The sequence below is a fragment of the Eretmochelys imbricata genome, chromosome 18 (genome assembly GCF_965152235.1).
Source record: "Eretmochelys imbricata isolate rEreImb1 chromosome 18, rEreImb1.hap1, whole genome shotgun sequence".
Taxonomy (NCBI): domain Eukaryota; kingdom Metazoa; phylum Chordata; order Testudines; family Cheloniidae; genus Eretmochelys; species Eretmochelys imbricata.
In genome coordinates this window covers 19,160,968-19,177,088 of record NC_135589.1, presented here as the reverse complement: position 1 = coordinate 19,177,088, position 16,121 = coordinate 19,160,968, and the positions used below count along the sequence as shown (strand labels likewise).

At 47.5% G+C, this 16,121-nt stretch overlaps 1 protein-coding gene across 2 annotated transcripts; it reads right to left on the bottom strand.

The window, feature by feature from the left end:
* Positions 1-183: 183 nt before the first annotated feature.
* LOC144276874 (tumor necrosis factor receptor superfamily member 14-like) lies at positions 184-13,804 on the bottom strand. 2 transcript variants are annotated; one of them, XM_077837274.1, is made up of 9 exons: positions 12,335-13,789; positions 11,449-11,582; positions 10,963-11,068; positions 9,260-9,385; positions 7,991-8,146; positions 5,144-5,234; positions 4,670-4,839; positions 3,535-3,551; positions 184-1,655 (listed from the first exon to the last, which is right to left on the bottom strand). In XM_077837274.1, exons 3-9 carry the CDS (start codon positions 10,973-10,975, stop codon positions 1,533-1,535), a joined length of 696 nt encoding a protein of 231 aa, XP_077693400.1. In that variant the 5' UTR covers positions 10,976-11,068; positions 11,449-11,582; positions 12,335-13,789; the 3' UTR covers positions 184-1,532. The 2 variants fall into 2 exon arrangements, with proteins under 2 accessions (XP_077693400.1, XP_077693399.1); XM_077837273.1 differs by lacking the exon at positions 11,449-11,582 and having other exon boundaries at positions 12,335-13,804.
* Positions 13,805-16,121: the final 2,317 nt, after the last annotated feature.

Here is a 16,121-nt window from a genome sequence, read left to right as displayed (position 1 = left end):
CAATTTCCGTACCCAGATGTGGCCCTTGGGCCAAAAGGTTTGCCCACCCCTGTGTTAAGTGAATCCAATTTCCCATAAGAATTAATGTAAATGGGGGGGTTAGGTTCCAGGTAAATTTGTTTTGCCAGACAAAAGACTATATTTTATATATATACACACACACACACATACACACACAGAGTATAAGTTTTAAACAATTTAATACTGTACACAGTAATGATGGTTGTGAAGCTTGGTTGAGGGGGTGAAGTCAGAGGGTGGAAGACCATGGGATATTTCCCAGGGAATGCCTTACTGATGAACTAGTAATCAGCTGAGCCCTCAAGGGTTAACACACTGGTGTTAATGTAGCCTCACTCTTCTGCACTCTATAGAACACATGGGTCTCTTCCCTACCTTTAAGACTGCTCATAACGCAGCCTTTCCCTACTTGCCTGCTCCTGTGTCTTACTGCATCGCCCCCAGCATCCCCAGGCCTCCCACAATGGCAGCCTCCATCACCCAGTCATCTGCCTCTCCCACAAGCACCTTGGCTCTTTCTTCCACGGCTCCTGTACGCCTGGTTCATCGCTCCAGACTCATCGAAAAGGCCACAGCACTCTCCTTCAAATCCCTCCGCAAGACCCACTTCTACCATGCCACAGAATAATAATCATGCTGCTTTTCTCTGTGGTAACGCCCCTCATCCAAGCACTGCAGTGCTTAAATACATTAATGAATGAAGCTTCACAACCCATTACCCCCACTGACAGGAAGGTTGCTCTGGGGTGAATGTGACTTCACGGTCTTCTTCTTTCATACACATCACAAATCCATACCTAGATTGTCCAGCCATCTGACTGCTGCTTTAGCAAGGGTAGCAAGATGGTGCAGTCCCCCCTCCAAACTTCACTATTAAGAACCATGCTTCTTACCTGGGATTTTATCTTACCCTCAGAGAAGGTATATTAAGAGCTAATATTTATAGCAATACAACATCTCTGCTGCCCTGTTATAAAACTAAAGCTATGTATAAAATCCATTTTGACTATATGCTTTGTGTTCCCCTGGTCCAATATGGAAGAGCAACTGGTTCAGTAAACATTCCTGAATACCTGGTTAAGTATTTGTGGTGTGTGAGTGGGAACTCTCAAACATTTTAATGAATAAAGGGAAGCTTAAGTGTAGTTACTGAATGAAACCAAGAGCCCAGAGTCTGCTGACATTACACCTAGCAATGTGTCAGTGAGGAAGGCTTCAGAATAACAGGAGATAGCCAGAGAGACTAAAGTTACATTGATGATGATCACTAGAATCCAGTGAAGAGGGATTTTCAGAAGCATCCAGTCACTAAACTCTGATCGATTTTCTGTCCTTGATCATTCAGCTTTTTCTAGAGTAGTCCTGAGCCTTCAGAAGAAACCAGTGCTGGTGGCCATTTCCCTAGATCTGTAGTAGGGACTCCTCTCTGTGTTCCTCCTCTATCACTTGCAGAGCTGACGAATGGCTTTTTCTCTTCCCTCTTTGAAAAATCTGCTCTTGCCTGTGTTTGTTCAGGTGCTGTGAAGGGCGGATGTGCTCGAGTTTTTAGTAGTTTCCTGAACAGGAAGGTTTGTATCACTCCCTTTCTTTCTAGTCCATATCAAATTTTTCACAACCTCTTCTCTTAGCTCATCCTTTAAAATATGACAAAGTAAAACAAACAGATGATGAACATTCAGTTACTATCAATCAAATGGCCGGTACATTTTCCTAGCACCTGCTAGAGTTCTCTTAGAATTTGTTTTCTTATTCATTATGATGAAGTATTATAATACTTATTAATGTAGTTCCCCACTTAGAACAAAAGTGTAAGTTATACTGTCTGGCATGATTTTTTCCTATAAATAGTGTCCAATATTTCCTGGATGGATCTTAGACTCTATAATTAGCTAATTTCGCATCATCTTAAACTGTGTAATGCCATAAAGATATAGATAAATCTGGCATAAAACAGCAACTGTTCTAGACAGGCCCATTTCCAAACCAAATATGTTGAAAGAGACACAAGGTGGGTGAAGTAATATCATTTCTTGAACCAACTTCTGTTGAGGAAAGAGACACACTTTCAAGCTTTCCAGAGCTCTCCTTCGGGTCTGGGAAAGGTAACCAGAATGTAACAGCTAAATACAAGGTGGGATGGATTGTTAAGCAGAAGAGGTTCACGCATGTTGCAAGAAACCACTTATAATGAAGTGAGCATTTATCACCTCTGCAAATCATAGGACAAAGCAGGGTTAGTAGGTTACAAATTGTTGTAATGACCCGTAAAACCAGTGTCACTGTGAGCTGTAGCTCACAAAAGCTTATGCTCAAATAAATTGGTTAGTCTCTAAGGTGCCACAAGTCCTCCTTTTCTTTTTGCGAATACAGACTAACATGGCTGCTACTCTGAAAACTGTTGAGACTGTGATTTTCAGTGTCTAGCAGAGTTATGAATTTAAGCTCGTTTTTGAAAGGTGTTGTGAAGGTTTCCTTTGAGGACAAGGAATGATAAGTCAGATAGGGAGTGACTGCTTTGTGAAAAGTTTCACTCATGGGTGACAGGGTGTTTTTGTCTTTTATCATTTTTCCAGTGTGAGTTCCTTCAAGAATGTAGTGATTGTCTGGTATCACCAGAATCTCTTCCACCAATAAAAGAAAGATTTTACCTCACCCACCTTGTCTGTCTCATATATGTTTAAGCAGCTTGGCTCCAGGTTACAAGCCTGGGAGATTAAAGGGCCAAAAGACAAAAGAAAAAAATCCATTTTAACTTCAGATTTTAAAGATTCTTTTGCTTTAAAGTGTGCTATCACTCAGGGTGGAATTAAGAGTCAATCAAGCCATTTGTTACTAAGGTTCATTACATTTTTTGGATTATAGATGTCAGTTTACTGCCGATCTTAATCCTGTGGCACATTTAATGCTGAATAATAATATTTTGCACTCCTATGGTACCTTCCATTCAGGGATCTCAAAGCACTTTACAAACATCATGGAGCAAATCATGGTCTATGCACAGCCCAAGTAATTGGTTCTGCTGCTTCAGGGCCTTGCACAGCCACAGAGTATGCGTGTGTAAGTGTGGGGGGTAGGGGTAGTCAAGTCCCATGGTACCCCCTAAGGTAGGTATTTTTCCCATTTTACAGATGCAGAAAGTGAGGCGCATTGATCCAGACCCTCCAAGATATTTAGGCTCCTAACTTCCATTGAAATCAGGAGCCTGAATATCTTTAAAATCAATGGACATTAAATACCTTTGCGGATCTGGACCATAATGTTTAAAAGACTTGCTCCAAAGTCCCATAGTGACTCAGTGACAGAGTTGGGAATAGAGCCAAGGTCTCCTGATTTCAGAGTGCTTGGTACTAATCTCACTTCACCAGTGGGGACTTCAGAGTTTACGCAAACACACACTTGTTATCAGAGACTCCTGTGGCAAGCAGACATAGTCATGGCAGAGACACTCATACCATCCAGCAAACCCCTGCTCCAGTTGCTTGTGCATAGTAAATAAAAGACCAGACAACTCACCCCTATGGCCTGTGCAGCTGCAAAGAAAAAGAAACAACCTCGTCAGAAAACGGTCTGGTGCATTTTGTATTAACATGTTTCTGTATTAATGTCCCAGGGCCAAGTCCTGCCCTTAGACACGTGCACAGCTCTCTGTGATTCATTGGGGCCATGTGTGTGCACATCCGCAGAACGTGGCCCCGCTCTGCTCTAACTGCGCTTTGCACTACACTTAGCAGCATCTTGAGGAATCACCCCGCTGGGAGAGGAAGGTGGTTATGTGACAATGCTAATCCAATGTGATGTTGGGCTCTAACAATGCTTTGCATTGATACAGCACCTAGCCTCTAAGGATCTCAAAGAGTTTTGCAAACAGCAAGCCACACAACCCTATAAGTTGGGCATTATGCCAAACAGCTACACTATGGCACAAGGAAATTAAGCGATTTCCCAAATTCACACCTCTGGTCATTGGCAGAGCTGAGACTATTATCCAGGAGTCCTGATTCCCAGTCCCCAGTTATAACCAGTAAACAACATTCTCTCTTGGACCTGAGAACATGTTCTTCTCTTGGTAGATGGGGAAAACCTGAGATTCTTATTTCTGAAGGAGTAACAGGTTATGACCCAAATTACCGTTCCATTAACATCGCTGCTCCCCCAGTGAATGAAAAGGGAACTTTGTAAACACAGATCAGATACAAGCGGGAAAGATCATCAGAAGGGGAGAACTGGTCCAGGTTGCTTGGAGAATGTGAACAGCTGGTATTTTAAGCCACTGCAGAACCTGGCCTGGGAAAAAGGCCGGTTTTGGCCATGAGCTGGGGAGGGAGAGGATCTTCCCGAGCTGGGCAGGGGGCATGTCCACTGCAGCTGGGGCGATAGCGCAGCACCCTGGCCTGGGACCAGCCAGTTCACCCCGTAAAGTAGGTCACATTTAGGGTCAGCGGGTCTTAAAGGCAACCCTTTAAGAAGAGAGATTTAGACTCTCACAGGATTCTCAGTTTGAAGAGGCAATTCCAGTTACAGGTTGGCATGTTCCAGGGTGAAACAAAGACCAATGTGGGAAGTATGAACTTTGCCAGTCAGACCCCTTTAGAGACCCTTTGACAGGTTTCACAGGTCCCACGCTTTTCTTACTTATGTGGTAACTCACTTTCCCTCTTCTTCCTCCGCCATAAAAAGAACGCTGTTCCAGCAAATACAGATAAAACTGCCAGGACAATTATCAATGCTATCGCTGTGACAGAAAGGCTTCTTTGTACACAGACTGCATTAGAAGTGGCTGTCCCGGCCTTTAGTTCTGTCATCCCTTCCTCTTCACACCTAAGATGAAGGAAGACATGTTATTAAACATGTCAGCATATCTACAGCCTTCCCACTGTCTCGGGGCACCCGTCATTCCATCAGATGGATTCCTTAATATTTTCTATCAAAAATGATAAGACTGCATCCAGATTCTGACCCTGCAGTCTGTGGACAGGCCAAACTCCCATTCATTTCAAGGCTGTAGGATTGGGCCCTTTGAGCGAGAGACACCTGCACATTGAATAACAATGAATGAAAGGACAGAGCGCAGAGTGTAAAGCCACTGCAAGAGAAAAGGCCATGTGTCGTCAGAGTCACCTACTTGGTCCATGACTGACAAGTGCGTGACATGTTGGTTGCTGAGAAGGTTCCATCAGGGCAAACCTCACATACGTTGTCACGGAATTCTGTGCCTGTAAAAGAGGAGAACATAACTGGATACTTTCCTGAATGTGGGGCCTCAAGGAGCTTTGATTTCAGAAAGGTCTCCATCCACATCTCCCCACTGTCACCACCCCCGCTATGTTGCAGAGCCACCTAGGTCAGTTCAGGAGTTAGCACTTTAAGAATAGATCTGCGCTGGTGTTTTATTCCTGCCCTGAACTTATATCTGTCAGTACTCATAGAGCACAGGTACATGGGGAAAAATGCACCTCCTGCTGCCCCACATACCTGGGCCATTACAAGGGCCAACATCCCGAAGGAATAGTAAGACTCAAAATAATGGTGGCAAGTTGTGAAATAGCAAAAAAGCTGCAACAGAACACAGCAGTGAAGGGGTTAAATGCCCAAAGGACACTGGATGAAGATAAGGAAGCTGGAATTTGAAAATATTTAAGACTTATCCTGCCGTGCTACCAGTTTATGCTGGGATGTGGTCAGTGCTCACAGGCTAAGCAGGTGCTGGCTGGGAGACATGGGTGAAATCCTGGGGCATTGTCCCAATCCATTGTCTTCAGAGGGGCCAGGATTACTCCCCAGAATGTGTCTGGAAGTGATGCTGCCACCTACTACTTCTACCCTAGGTTCCCATACACTATGGTGATGGGTCATGCAAGGAGATAGACTGGTGCAAGGAGAAGCTGTGCTTCTGCTGGCTTTCATATCACATGTAAACCTGAGGTCCCTGTGCCTTGGAAATCCCATGTACACATCTCCTAACCAAATTCCTCTCTGAGGAATTATAGTCCATTTACCTACATTCCTCTTGTAATTAATTGAAAATAATAGTCTTCACTTTCTGACCTAACCTGATGCAAGGCTATGAACTCTTAAATAGCTGTCTGCTTCCACCCCCCGATGAAACGATCCCCGAATATAGCCTGGAGATCATTTTATTACCTTTGGAAAGAGCTTGGAAATGTAAATATAACAACTATCGTAGGACACTGTCATGTACATGAACTTTTATTCTGAAGCCTCCAATTCCATATGGCCCGGGTAGGGGGAATAGAGGTGGAGGGCACTTGGGTTTTGGGACTTGGACTTGCAGACCTATGTACCTATTAGGTCGACTTACAGCCATCGCAGTAATGGCCTCGGTGGTGCATTTCCACACTACCCTCCTTGGGCCAGTGGTGCATGTCCTAACCAGGAGGGCTTCCACCGACCGAAGAGGGGCAGTGTGGGGAGCTGAGAGCCCGGTCTCTTGGCTCTGCTGGCAGCTCCCTGCCAGGAGCCTGGCTGCCCCACAGGCTCCTAGACTGCTGGCAGGCTGCCTCCCCTCATCCCCTGTTGACACCGACAAAATTAGGTCCCTTCCTAGCATGTCATTGTAAGGCACCTCTTTGCCTTTTCCTGCACTTCTCTGCAACCTCCCTTTCTGTCGCAGTGTAGAAATGCTATTGAACAGCCTGGCTGACGTGTAAATGGAAAAACACCACACACTCTGCTTTCCGACAGCAGCTCCCATCCCAGTATCTCCAAGGGCCGAGCTCTCAGGGCGTTAAGCTCACATCACCCTACACAGTATCCACCTTCAGAAACACACGCCTGGCTGGACAGTCATGGTTCTTTGCTCTAATAACTGATGAGCTTCAGATACTTTTGGTTAGTCAGGTACTCACATGTGCCCTTGATCAGAAACCCTAGGAATGGACCGTGGGCTGGATCCACACCCTCTCTCTCTGTAAAGGGACTTATGTGTCTACAGCAGCGATGTACTCCAGTGTAATTCACGGGGATTCTGCACCAGTGGAAAACGTGTTGCTGAACAAGTCTGTTGCACCATAGGCGCTCCAAAGGGGGCATTGTTTGAAGAAAAGGGTGTGTTTAGCACACTTATCTTACTAACAGAATTCTCTGCCCAAAAGCGTGCTTGAGGGAGCTCTGTTTCTGGTGTGCAAGTTGAAGCTGAACTCACACTGCAGTCTGCTGCTGCGTAGGTGGGCTGCCAACATGTGTGAGTGCAAACCCATGGCCTCATGCAAATTGCTGCCTGCAAGAGCATCATGCGAGTGTCCAACAACACCCAGAGGAGTCTCAGCTCGTCACAGCCTGTGACACTTAACCTTGCCCCTGTATTTTTCACGCATGTTTAGCAGGGGGATGGCAGCTTTGTGTCTGGCCTGGAAGACGACCGGAGCTCAGCTCTAGGGCAGGACCCCGGGCAGGGAAGAGCAATTCCAGAGTGAAGGACCCCTAGCAGCTTTCTCCCTCCCACCCCCTGCCTCCCACGTATATTGAGGGAGCTCCATCTCAGTCAGGACCCAGATCACTTCTGTCTCTACAGGTCAAACCCAATTCCTACATGGTACCAACAGGCAACTCCACTCCGTCAGCAGGCTGCTGCATTCTGCAGGGTCCGAAGGGTGGCCCCAAGCAGAGCACAGTTCAGCAGAGACTCCTGCCTTAGGGAGAAGAGGTCAGAGGCGTCTGGCCAGGCACAGATGGAAAGAAGTGCTGTTCACCACAGCTGTTACCTTGGCATCCAGGTCAACACGTGCTCTGACACCACCCTGGAGCTGTGCAACGCTGTTACAAATGGCAGTCACGCTCCCTCAAAGAGGGGGGCCCATCTACAGCTCAGCCACTCTTCCGGCTGCTTCCCCAGCTCACCAGCATCACCTCAGTCTCACCTGGATCAAGTCTCCACCAGTTTGCCCTGCTCCAGATTCGTTCTGTGACTGCAGGGTTTCCCCTTGGTATTACAGAAGTTATGTTGCCTTACCAGGTTCTTTCACCATAGAGCCAGGCAGGCAGATGGTGGAGGGACGACACATTTCACAGTCCAGGCCTGCAGTGTGCCTGCAGAAATACCCCAGGTCGCAGCCGCACATGGTGTTCTTCGTATATGAGCATTTTTCTTTTATTATCAGTCTGGCTCCTAAAGGAAAGTTAAATGCGTCACAAATACATTTACACGGGAACTAAACAGAGCAGATACAAAAATTAATGTGTATCCCCAGTCATTGCTGATCCATGGTACAGGGCACAGGAGCTAGAGGGGTTTGTTATGATGACTCCATTTAACAAGTGTTGCCATGTAAACAGAACACTCTGGAGCCTGATTCTCCGCTGCCCTTCACCTTGTGTTGTATTTACATCTGTGCAAAGGCTGCATGCAAAATGCTACCAAATCAGTGTTCTCTACACAGCTGCAGTTGAGATCACGCTTTGCACCCATTCTGCATTCATCTGCACGGGTGTGAATAATGACAAAGGCGGTGGAGAATGAGGCTCCCAGTAGCCACAGTTAAAGGACCACAACCTCCAATCCAGCTGGTCACTGGAGGAGCACTCCACTGTAGTGAGATTTTGGAGTGGCCATAACACCTGCTACACAACCTCTCCTCCTGGCTGCCCAGCTGATCCCCTTGAGCTGGGACGGCCTTTGGGGCCATAGGCAGCTGATGTAAACTAGAGCAGCCTGCAGGCTGTTCTAATTCATGCTGGGGACCAGACCCTAATGCCCCCATAAACAGAGGAGCGCAATGGTTGCTTACTGTCACTCATGTCACTCCCGCCTCCTGAGGTAGTTGCGTGTTCCTCAGCCACTGCTCAGGATCTGGGCCCTGAAAGGGAAGGTTATAGCCTTCCCCACGTACAATCCAGATCCTGAGGGTGCAGTGCTGCTGCTCTAGGACAAAGGATGCCATATGAAATGTTTGATTACAATTATTGTTTATTGTGTTTGTTCTTCTTCTGCTAAATCTACAGATCCACTTTCCTCCTGAGAAGAATCTCCCGGGATGATTCCACAGACCTTAATCAGTGGAAGATGTGCGACTAAAGCCCATGCACTGTGCCAGAAATCTCCACTTCCGTGATTTGCCCAAGACTGCAAGGAACTCAGTAAGAGAACTGTGAGCGGAACCCAGGTCTCTTGACTTCCAGTCCTGGACCCTAACAACTAGGCTGCTTTTGTATGTGTGGGCCGGGGGAGACAACTCAGAAAAAAATAATTAAAATCCACCCACACACAGAGCAGCTTCCTTACCTGCATCGCACAGTTTACATCTCATGCATTCCATTAGGCCATTAGGATGCTCTGTATATGTGTCGTCCACACAAGGCATGCAAGTTGTGCTGCTACTTTCTCTACAATGTTTCACCACCCTAGTCCCTAAAGCAAACAACACAATTAGCTCCTGTGTAAACCAGGCTAATATATTTAATGCATTCATACAGAGATTGCAAAAGCAGGTCATGCTGCAGGACAAATGCACACGCTATGTGTGTGGATTTTACATGTTGCACACACCACCACTGGAAATAAAAGGTAAACGTCTCAGAACTAGACTGCCAGACCCGAAATCCTCTATTTCTGCACAACACAGGAATAGCATAGACAGAAACAATCTCATAACTCACACCCCTCCCTTATCAGCAGTATCCCTAGTACAGTCGTGCTTAGACTCTGTGTACCGGATACGGGACCGTTGACAGATGCGTGTGTCCCCACTGTGACCAGTCAGGATCTTGGCCCTTTAAAAGATGCAGTTCTGAGTGCTGTAGTTCCTCCTAGGGGGATGGAGAATCCCCAGGTGAAGCAAGTGACTGGAGGGATCATATGACCAGAAAGGGCCAGGGACTAAGAAGTCAGGTGGCTGCCTGTGGCCAGTCCTCTAGTACTATAAGAGGTAGACTGAGAGGTGAGGGGCTGGGGCAGTCCTGGTGTCCACAGCAGCGTGCTGGACAGCTGCCTGGCGCAGGGCTGTGGCTGGGCTGGGACTGGCAGAGGTCCCTGTGCAGAGGAAAGATCAGTAGGATCCTGATAGAAGGGGACTGTGAGGGGCTGGGGAAGGGCTGGGGGATCCTGGATGCAGGGCAAAGGGTGAATACAGTGAATCCTAATGGGGACAGTGTATTGTCTGTGTTACAGTCAATCAGGGCAGAGATCTGGGCCATGGGCCGTCAGGCCTAGAGATGGAAACAAGAGTTCAGCCGACCGGTCAGAGCTGGGTCCAGGGGGGCAGGGTCCAGGAACAAGCCAATGGTCAGTACTGGAGTGACAGAAGCCGAGTGCAAGAGCCGGAGGGTAAAGTAGGGTTGTAGTCAGAAGGCGCAGCCAAGAGTCAGAAGCCAAAGGGTTAACCGGAGTCACAGTCAGGAGGCGTAACCAAGGGTCGGGGGTGGGAGTCCGAAGCCAGGACAGGGCTGGGGTAAGGACGGAAGCTGGCTGGAGCAGGGCTAGGACAGAGCAGGAGCAAGGACTAGGCAAGCCCAGCTGCAGGCAGGGTGCACATTGAGCAGCCGCTGTTCTGATCTGGGTGCCAGGCTGCTAAGCAGGACTCAGAACTGCTGATCCACCAGCCACTCGCGTGCTGTGACTGCCCCGCGATGCAACTCGGCTTACTGGCTCAGTCAAGGGAGCAGGCCAGCAGCTGGTCCTACCTGACCTGGCCTCTGACAGGCCTCAATAGGTGAGGAAGAGAGGTGTCATGGAGAAAGGGACTTGCCCAAAGTATCACAGTCCGTCTCCTTCTGGATCTCCTGTGTCCCAGGCCACAAGAACCATCCTCTCTATGTCCTCCACTGACAGGTGAGTAACAAGAATGTAGATGTTTACATGGAGAGATCCGTGTCACCACCAGTCAGATTCACAGTAGTAGAGGCGACCAATGTCTCTGAAGGAGGCCGGGCAATTGGACTCTCTTGGGAAGGGTCATGACTTTTAAAGAATGAATTATATATACCTACCAGCACTGCACATGGGACAGCATTCGCCATTTATTTCATATTCGCCTGGGTAGCATTTTACAGCTTCGGAAGGCGGCAGTTGTGTTATCAAGAAAATGACAAAAATCTTTAGGGAAAAAGAAGAAAGAGTTTCTGATTCGCTACATGGAGGCTCAAAAGCAGACGGGGAGGGGCTGGTAGCACTGTGGCACTGATTAGCCTCCCTGAGCCTGCGGTTCACCCACCGCCCATGGTTTTGCTCCTTGCTGCTCACTATTTTCCAAAAATGGAACACAGACAACATGTGGATTGAAACAGGCACCATCACTAGCAAAACTGCCCAGCGTCGCTTCAGACCTGTGCATGCGATTTGTGACACATATTCCTGACTTCTGAGACGTACCTCCTGCTGTACACCCAGTAACAGGATGTGTCACTGTGTCATCCCTACCTAGTATTGGGGGGGGAAAATCTGTGTTTAATGTTATCAAAACAAAGGACGCTTACCACTTCAAAGGTCTTGCCAAACAGGGAGAGAGTGATGAACAAGCCGCAAATTCTGCAGCAAGGATGTTTTATACATGGTGCGTTTTGCTGAGTGCTCGGAATACAGTTGAATTTAGCACGAGCTTCAGGTTACACTGTAACACCCAAAATGGAAGGACTAAATTACGATTGGCCATGGAAAGCCCCAAACTGAGACACATCAGCACAACTTCCGTGTGGGCCAAGCGTTATTCCCTGTGCTGGCCTGTCCCTCACGTCCACCGTGGGAGGAAACGGTAGATACAAAACAACAAAACTATGGGGTTGGAGCAGCAGCAAAGTCAATGCAACGCACCACAATGAGCAACTGTCCATTTAGAATGCTCAAACATTTCCCCTTTCAAATGGCAACTTTGGGGGTCGGCTTATTTGTTTTTCTAAAATCAGTGTCCGTTAAAAAAAACTTCTGCCAAGCTACGCAATGAAAAGTCAATCCACTTAGACCCCCCCAGCTCCAGGCTGAGTATCAGCTGATGAGAACAAACCAAAATCTCCCAGCGGTGCTTTTTCCTACTAAATGAAGGCAGAAAAGTTATACTGTATTTTCAATAGTCATTTTGGTAGTTCTTGGCTGTTTCCACCAGATGGAGCCCAACAGCTTCTAAAATGCAGAGAGATTTTCTCGACCAAGGAATAAACAACCCCAAACTCCAGCGAGCCAAGGGTGTGTAGTTTGCGTTAGCAAAAAAAAGGGTAAATGTAAAAAATTCACATTCCTGGGATCTCATTATTAGTCACAGTAGACATGGGCACCCCCAAACCTCCCACAGTCTCTCTGCTGGGTTTGCTGGGCAGGTTCAATCTCATTAGCTCCATTTTATTTCAGGAGCTTTTGTGATCCACTTACCCAGAGCATGGTCCTGAGAACAGACCGCAGACTGTGTGGGCTTCTGCCCCCCCCGCAGGGCATGGAGTCTCTGACCTCTACAGCTCAGCGCGGCCTCCAGGTCCCTGATCATTGGCAACAAGCTGCAGGCCTCAGTGAGCCTGGTGCCACCGCCCTGTCCTGGGGTGTCCGTCACCTGGAACCTTCGCCCCCTTCTCCGGGGAACTCCCTGGGCCCGCTCGCAGGACACAAAGTCCAAAGTTCTGGGCTGGTTCCGGTTCTAATCCAGGCCCAGCAGCAGCAGCCAAGAGACCAGCTCCGACCCAGCCCAACTCAAAAGTGAAAGTGCAATTAGACAAGCAGGCGGGGACTATCCCAATGGGCTGGGCTTTAGGCTTATACTGTGTTGTTATACGGAAAGAGATACTTAAAGTCAACCCACCAAGGGCGCCAATTCGGGGGGCAGGGGAGGGCTGGAGCCCCCCCAGTTTCATACAGGAGGTGTGCAAGCTCCCAGGTGGAACTCTTCACTACAGTACGGGGTTAGTGTGAGGTTGTGCACAGGTGAGGTGCCCCTGGGGCAGGGAGTCAGGATTTTGTTTACAAACAGAGGCTGGGTAAGAAAGGGCTGGGGATTAAGGGTATGGAAGTTTAGCCTGTAAAAGAGAAATCCCTCTGTGGAGGGGGGAGAGGGAGGAGGGGTTGTGTTCGAGAGAACAGGGGAGGAAGAAAAAATACAGCAAAGCACTGAGCCAAGGTTACATTCAGAAAAGGGGGAGATTTGGGGATGTAGATGAAAAGACGGGGTCAGACCCAGAGCGGGGCTAGCCATGTATAGAGAGGCTCCCACTCTGTCTGTGGTATTTATGTGGCCTCATCACCATGGTATCTGAGGCTGCACATCACAACGTCTAATCTGTTTCTCCTCCCAGCCCCTCGGTGAGGTAGAGCAATGCTGTTATCCCCATTGTACAAGTGGGGCACTGAGGCACACACAGCCTTTTAAAGGCCAGATTTTCAAAGGTTTTTAGGCACCTAGTGAGATTTTCAACTGCACTTAGAAAGTTAGGTGCTTTGCAAACCCCATTAGATGCCAAGCTGTATCTTTGGGTGCCTAAAAACCTCTGTCCTTACAGCACTGGCCGGGGGTTAGAGAGGAAGTCCCTGGAGGGAGTAGAACCCAGGTGTTTCAGGGCTAGCTCCCTATCCAGCGACTCTGATAGATGGGAGCAAAACCAAGGCGGCCAGTTCTCTGAGACTCCTGCAAATGGTCCCAGGATGGATGTCATGGTTGACAGCATGAAAAGCAGCACAGAGGTTAGGAAGGATGGAGAATGAGAGTCAGATGAGAGGAGATCACTTAACTCCGAAGGGGTGGCAGGTTCTGCCCCATGCTGGGTTGTAGAGCAATGGCTGCTGTGCAATTTTACATTTTAACTGAAAACCATTTTGTTCAGTCATTTTTTGTTCTGAGTCTGAGAAAAGAAAGGAACGAGAAAGTACGAGTATCAGATGTGTTTATGCCACAAATTCTTAGGATTTCAGCTGTACTCAGGCCAATTCCAGAATAAAGAACAGAAACAGCATCCACTGAGTCCATCAAGTCGATGATTATTGTCATGATTTGCATTATTCACTGGGCACCATCTGTGTGCTGAGCACTGTTCAGAATATGCCAGAAAATCCAGTCCCTGAGCCAATATGACTGCAATAGAAGTTTTAGTTGATTAAGGACTAGAAGATTTGACCCTCCAACTTTCTTTCTAAAGGAAGAGCACCTCTGCCTGTTGACTTTCCTTTCCTGCCTGCAGTGGCCCCGATATACCTCAGAAGTCTCCGTTTTTGTCTCAACTTTAAAACATAGAATTTTCTTAATGTTTGAAGTTATCTGGAAAAAAAACAACACATAGAGTTTTCAGGTCCCTAAGTAGCCCTTGGAATCACAGTTAAAGTTGCCCCCCCCAAATCTGAAATGGCACCCCTGAAACCCACGGTATAGTGGGCACATAGTGTTGACCCTGGAAGGGTCACATGGAGGTAAAAACTACCTGTGCCATGGCTACGTTGGGATTTTACATCCAGATAATTACCTGCATATAAAAACATACCTGTTTTTCTCCAGCAAAGACACAACCTAGTACCCCAACAATGGGCTGGCTACTCTGCCTAGCAACAAGTCTCATCTAGCCAATCGAAAAATCACATTCTGTTCAACCCCTTCTGCCAATTACAGCGACAGAGAAAGAGGGGTCTGTCACCTGGCAAGACAGTCACCCAATCACAAAAATAAACCAATGGGAAAAATCAGGCTGCACCCGCCCACATTGGAATCCTGCCTAGCAACTCCCCAGTTTAAAAAAAAAAAGAAAAAAAAAAGGAGTTAGCCCACCAGGAAAGGAAGTCAGGTGATTGACAGACCAATATTAACCCCTTGCGGAGGGCAGGTTTCATGCCTTTTCCTTGACTCTGGGATCAGATGCAGACCCAGAGACTCACTGAGTAATAGTGGATGAGTCAGGGGGGGCTCAGGCCCGAGAAGGGGTTTAGCCCTCCCCCTTCCACACGCACACATGTGGTGCATGGGCGAGAATCAACAACTGGACAGGTTTCAGAGTAACAGCCGTGTTAGTCTGTATTCGCAAAAAGAAAAGGAGGACTTGTGGCACCTTAGAGACTAACCAATTATTTGAGCATAAGCTTTTGTGAGCTACAGCTCACTTCATCGGATGCATTCAATGGAAAATACAGAGAACATGATAAACACCACCCTATACCGGAAACCTACTGACCGCTATTCCTACCTGCATGCCTCCAGCTTTCACCCTGACCACACCACACGATCCATCGTCTACAGCCAAGCTCTGCGATACAACCGCATTTGCTCCAACCCCTCAGACAGAGACAAACACCTACAAGATCTCTGTCAAGCTTTCTTACAACTACAATACCCACCTGCGGAAGTAAAGAAACAGATTGATAGAGCCAGAAGAGTTCCCAGAAGTTACCTACTGCGGGACAGGCCTAACAAAGAAAATAACAGAACGCCACTAGCCGTCACCTTCAGCCCCCAACTAAAACCCCTCCAACGCATTATTAAGGATCTACAACCTATCCTAAAGGATGACCCAACACTCTCACAAATCTTGGGAGACAGGCCAGTCCTTGCCTACAGACAGCCCCGCAACCTGAAGCAAATACTCACCAACAACCACATACCACACAACAGAACCACTAACCCAGGAACTTATCCTTGCAACAAAGCCCGTTGCCAATTGTGCCCACATATCTATTCAGGGGACACCATCACAGGGCCTAATAACATCAGCCACACTATCAGAGGCTCGTTCACCTGCACATCCACCAATGTGATTTATGCCATCATGTGCCAGCAATGCCCCTCTGCCATGTACATTGGTCAAACTGGACAGTCTCTACGTAAAAGAATAAATGGACACAAATCAGATGTCAAGAATTATAACATTCATAAACCAGTCGGAGAACACTTCAATCTCTCTGGTCACGCAATCACAGACATGAAGGTCGCTATCTTAAAACAAAAAAACTTCAAATCCAGACTCCAGCGAGAAACTGCTGAATTGGAATTCATTTGCAAATTGGATACTATTAATTTAGGCTTAAATAGAGACTGGGAGTGGCTAAGTCATTATGCAAGGTAGCCTATTTCCTCTTGTTTTTTCCTACCCCCACCCCCCCCAGATGTTCTGGTTTAACTTGGATTTAAACTTGGAGAGTGGTCAGTTTGGATGAGCTATTACCAGCAGGAGAGTGAGTCTGTGTGTGTATGGGG